This window comes from Quercus lobata, chromosome 2, assembly GCF_001633185.2.
Source record: "Quercus lobata isolate SW786 chromosome 2, ValleyOak3.0 Primary Assembly, whole genome shotgun sequence".
NCBI classification, from domain to species: Eukaryota; Viridiplantae; Streptophyta; class Magnoliopsida; order Fagales; family Fagaceae; genus Quercus; species Quercus lobata.
In genome coordinates, this window is record NC_044905.1 from 6,989,176 (window position 1) to 6,994,828 (window position 5,653).

At 36.8% G+C, this 5,653-nt stretch overlaps 1 protein-coding gene across 1 annotated transcript; it reads left to right on the forward strand.

The window, feature by feature from the left end:
- Positions 1 to 261: 261 nt before the first annotated feature.
- Positions 262 to 5,335, forward strand: LOC115974258 (wall-associated receptor kinase-like 14). The gene is made up of 3 exons (XM_031094521.1): positions 262 to 1,191; positions 3,185 to 3,262; positions 3,852 to 5,335. The coding sequence occupies exons 1-3, from the start codon at positions 423 to 425 to the stop codon at positions 5,135 to 5,137; spliced, it is 2,133 nt and encodes a 710-aa protein (XP_030950381.1). The 5' UTR covers positions 262 to 422; the 3' UTR covers positions 5,138 to 5,335.
- The last annotated feature ends 318 nt before the right edge of the window (positions 5,336 to 5,653 follow it).

Here is a 5,653-nt window from a genome sequence, read left to right on the forward strand (position 1 = left end):
TCATCCCAAAAAAAAAAAAAATCTGTCTCTGTCTCTCACATTAGGTGTATACTTCATTTCGTGACACTACAGAAATGTGCGAAAAGGACCAAAGATATAAGGTGTGAAAAGAAGTGTGAAACCTGAACTAAATCGACCTCTTTATCTCTCTCTCCATTGACAGATTTTAGTAAAATACAATTTATCTTTTTCATATTTCGCTTTCCAAATACATTTCAATCAATTTCAAACCCAACACAAAAGCTAGTAATTTTGTTTAAGAAGCTAGACTATCAAGCTCTCCTCCTCAAAAAACAGAGGTCACACTCCACATGTCATTCTTAGAGTACATCTTCAATATTTCAAGAACTCCAATCCTAACACAAACATAAACTTGTGTCCCTGAAATCCACTTTTCTTTGTCCAAAACCAAAAACTCTTCCATGAACATAACAAAAGTCCCAATTCTAATCCTTTTGCCAATCCTTCTCTTCCCACTACTACTCACAGCCCAAGCTTCCATTCACTACTGCAATCGAACATGTGGCTCCAAAACTCTTCAATACCCATTTGGGTTCTCTCCAGGCTGCGATATAAGCCTAAACTGCACCAACAGCGCCATCTATATAGGCAAATTCCCAGTCCAAACCATAGACTCTGAAAACATAATTATCTCCATAGCTGCTCAATGCAACCGTTCCATTCAAACCCTTCGCCAGCTCTACAGTCCCAACTACGCACCCACGTTTCGAAACGCGATTCTCTTGCAAAAATGCTCAGCACCCATTTCACCTTGTGTGATTCCAGCCACGCTCGTTCAAACCCACTTCGAGTCTCCGAGTTGTGATGCTGATACCAATAATAATAGCACTATTAACAGCTCGATCAGTAGCAGCAACTACAACATAAGCTGCTATACAGAGAGCCACCCACGTGGTTTTATCGACTTTGAAAACGTGACCAAGAGGAATTGCTCGTATTTTGTGTCGTCGATATTTCTCGAGTCTTTGAACAACTCGACTTCCTCGGTGTCTTTGGAGGTTCAGATTGTTCAGCTTGGTTGGTGGCTTGAGGGGAATTGCCAGTGTTCTGAGTACGCTAATTGTACCTCATCTGTACAGCTACCGGAAACCGGACGGAACGGTTCTAGGTGCAAGTGCAAAGATGGATTTGAAGGCGATGGATATCTGGCTGGTTCCGGTTGCCGCAAAGGTCTGTTCCGGTTACTTCAAAATTTTGTTTTTGATTTATAAATGTGTTAGTTTTGTTTTTATAATATTTCTTAGAATTACTTAGTTCATCATCTTACTAAAACACTAATTGATTTTTTTAGCAACTATCAAATAAAGACACCAATTAATTTTTTGAATAAAAAACTTTACTCGTTGAAATAATTAGAGCTTACAAAAATGTTTCTTTCATAATTGTTAAAGTCTTATCATCACTAACCGTTAATCACTTTGAAATTTGTAAAATTTGTTATGAAAAATATGGTATTCTTACCCTTGTTAATTAAATTTAATTATCATTAAAAAATTTAATATTGTTTATGTTGTATTGAGCACTATGATGAACCTAAATTACAACATTTTTGAAACTGTCCTTCACCTAATTTTTTTCTTTTTTTTAATAGATAGTTGGGCCGTCGGGGGGATGTGGAGTGTTAGAGTATGCTTGAGCATAACTTTCATTATTAGTAGTAATAATTTGGCTCTACTATTATTATTTATATCTATCTTTTTAAGGGAATAATTTAGCTCCTGAAATTAAGGTCACAGCTTTGATTGAGTCGAGAAATGCAATATCGTGATTTGATTTGACTTTTCTCTGTGTAGCACTAGGCTGTAGGCACGATCCTTTTATAAATTTTATTAATTTGGACTTTGAGGAAGTTACAGAATATTAAAATGCTGAAAATGGTAGGGAAAAAAATCCATAAAATTTAATATGTCTAATTGAGTTTTCAATTTCATATTCAATTTTAGGCAAAGGCCACCGAAGGAAAGCTTATGATAAACTAAATGAAACAGGCATAGTGTTAGTAATTGATTACCAATTTAAACTTTTTTGGCTAAGCAGCAAACCGAAATTCTTTGGGTGCCGCGATGAATGATAACAATGTTAACTTTATGGAACAAAAGTAATTTATTGGTGACCCAAGTAGGACCCGTAAATGGTTGAGCCATGGTCCTTCAAGTCGATTCTACTCAACTTAAGGATATGGGACCGGTCCATCATTTGAGGGACGGTTGTCAAGTCAAACTAATCAAGTAGCCCCAAAAAAAAAGTAGCCCAAGTGGCTGATTTTCATTAATCATTTGGTCGAGGACCCGACTAATTTTTCTTTTAACACTTTTTTTTTTAAACAAAAATCTTTTTGTCTGCTATAAGCAAGGGAATGATAATAGTGGTGGTCATGTATAGGAATGGGTGGTTATACCTAATGCACCTCTTGATGGATCCTTTATGCATTGTTTTGGTGACTTTGTTGCATCTTGATATTTTGTTTGTCTTCTTAGGTGTTATATGTGCTTGGATTGTGAGAAACTTGTAGAAAGTTAGAAACACCAAAGAGAATACGGCACCTCTTAGTCCAAAGCCAATAGATGCTTCCTTGTGGCTTGTGGGGCTAGAATATTTGAGACCCAAGTATAAATTAGTACAGAGTTGATAAGGGATGTTGATAAAATAGATTTCATAATTGGTGTGAGAATTGAACACTTTTGTCAAACTTATGATCTAATGGTGTGGTATATATCCGAAGTTGAAAATTATTTTGGTTAGGTGCGTTTTTTGTCAAACTTGAAGAAAATTTTCAATCAGCAGAAGTATCAACTATCGTACAACAGTTTAATGAAATAAAGGAAAAGAGTTATTCAACAAAAAATAAAATGAATTTAGTTGTTGTTTACATCATTTACAATTTGTGCATAAACTATATGTTGAACCAGGGCCAACTTGTATAAGTTTCTTAATAGAACGTTTCACACAACATGCATCACTATTTTACACCACAATTTTAATAAAGAATTGTTGGAACTTGGAACTAATTTCTAAAGTCAAAAGGCTAACAACTACATTATATGTCTTAATCAAAGATGCTCTCCAAAAGTTTCATAATTTAGATAGCAATTATCTATCCGAATTTATACTACAGTAATTGTCAACTTACTAATTGTGTCTGTGATTTTTGCTACATAAACAGTTTCTTCAGTGTGCAACCCAGAAAAGTACATGTCTGGCAAATGTGGAGGAACAACTAGAGTGGCTGTGTTAATTGGAGGTAATTGGTCTTTTCACTAATTGGGGAACAATACCATAATGTTGCTGTTTGACCACTTCACATGAACTTGAATTTGAGAACACAACTGGTTGGTGTAAGTTACTACTTATGATTGGAGTTGAGATGAACTAAGAGTTCCAAGTTCTTTCAGTCTAATAATTATTTTGGGCACTTCTTCTGAAGTTATGTTAATGGAGAATAGAAAATTGATTACTCTAGCACTTGAATGGCAGAGCAAATGCTGCAAATTAGAACCCCCTGCATGACTCTTCTGAGTCTTCATTCTCCAGCTTATAATTCTTGGCAGGATTAATACTAGTATATTTCCAGTCTCCAATCTCTTTCAATTGCCGTGTACAAATTGACTTGCATGCCTTATAGCAGTATTAGAAGCCTAGTTTTTCTAATGACCATGGCAGTTTTTTCAACTAAGTCCTATTTCTTTTAGCCTCAAATTGGCTATCAAACAAAAAAAAATATGGTGTTTTGATAATTTTGTTCTAGGAGTAAGCATTTGTACAAGCAAACAATCTAACATTGAATTTTCACAAACAATTTCGCATTCCAATGTTCAATTCTCCTTTCTCAGGCCTTGCTGCTGGAGCTTCTTTAATGATCACTCTGGGTCTAATATGCTGTTTTGTTCGGCGGCGCTCCAAATCAAAAGCCAGACACAGTGCAAAACGCCGTCTATCTGAAGCTACTGGAAACTGCAGCATTCCAATCTATGACTACAAAGAAATACAAAAGGCAACAAACAGCTTCTCAGAGAAACAAAGGCTGGGAACTGGAGCCTATGGAACAGTTTATGCAGGAAAACTCCACAGTGATGAGTGGGTTGCCATCAAAAGGATCAGACATAAAGATACTGACAGCATTGAGCAAGTCATGAATGAGATCAAGCTTCTTTCATCTGTCAGCCACCCAAATCTAGTCCGCCTCTTAGGTTGCTCTATCGAATACGGTGAGCAGATCCTAGTCTATGAATTCATGCCCAATGGAACTTTATGTCAGCATTTACAAAGAGAGAGAGGAGATGGACTTTCCTGGCAAGTTCGCCTTACCATTGCTACTGAAACTGCTCAGGCCATTGCCCATCTTCACTCTGCTATTAAGCCTCCAATATACCATAGAGACATCAAGTCAAGCAACATACTCCTGGATAAAAATTTCCAGTCCAAAGTTGCAGACTTTGGTCTTTCTAGACTTGGTATGACTGAAACATCCCACATTTCAACCGCCCCACAAGGGACTCCAGGATACCTTGATCCTCAATACCATCAGTGCTTTCATCTGTCTGATAAAAGCGATGTTTATAGCTTTGGTGTAGTTCTTGTTGAGATCATTTCAGCATTGAAAGTAGTGGACTTCACGCGGCCTCAAGATGAGGTGAACTTGGCTGCTCTTGCTATTGACAGGATAGGAAAGGGACATTTAGATGAGATTATAGACCCATTCCTGGAGCCACATAGGGATGCTTGGACTCTTTCATCAGTGCATAAGGTGGCCGAGCTAGCGTTCAGATGCCTTGCATTTCACAGAGACATGAGGCCATCAATGATGGAAGTGGCTGCTGAATTAGAAAGAATCACTCTTAGTAGATGGGAAACTTTAGAAGAAAAATATAGTACAGCTTCATCATCAGAGGTATCTTCTAGCTCTTCTTCATCTAACATAAGTGAAAAACCTCTAAGCGTGATGATTAAGAAAGCTGGATTGGAGAGTGGAGAACTGTTTGTGTTGCAGACAGAAGTTGGTAGCATTAACTCAATGGAAAGGGTTAGGGATAATTCACCAATTTCTGTGCAAGACCCATGGTTAAGTGAACAGAGCTCACCTTCATCAAGCAGTTTGCTAAATAATGTAATTCAGTGACATTAGAGTTTTTTCTTTTTTTCTTTTTCGGGTGCTTAGTTTCATCTTATCTCCTGTCGATACAGCCAATATATATAGTTTTCCAGTATTACAGTTTTGTCAATTCCTCATCATTGTACACTTGTAACTTGTAAGTATATGCTTGTGGGCAGTGCTTAAAGAGTTATGTAATGTTCTCGTTTTTACTTTTTTATTTTTTGTATTCGTCACTAAATAGGGTTATGTATGATTGTATATGGCTATGCTATTAAGTAGAAGCTGACAAATCTCTTTTTTTTCTTCTTCTTTTTCTTTTTTTCTTTTTTTGTAATTAAAAAAATGCATAGAATGAAAATGTGACAACCACTATGTACCCAATGCAACACGAAGGAATATGAGAATCAACGCGCTCACTAGTGGGGATTAAGGAGACTCAAATCCAAGACCTAAGTCTTGTTGACCCTAGGCTCGACCACTAGACCACATGCCACATTGGTAAAAGTTGACAATTCTCACATACTCAATAAAGCGGACTAT

Coding starts and splice junctions, on each gene's coding strand:
- LOC115974258 (XM_031094521.1), top strand. CDS start 423: ATGAACATAACAAAAGTCCCAATTCTAATCCTTTTGCCAATCCTTCTC. Junction 1,192..3,184: donor TGGTTCCGGTTGCCGCAAAG/GTCTGTTCCGGT, acceptor CTACATAAACAG/TTTCTTCAGTGTGCAACCCA. Junction 3,263..3,851: donor AGTGGCTGTGTTAATTGGAG/GTAATTGGTCTT, acceptor CTCCTTTCTCAG/GCCTTGCTGCTGGAGCTTCT.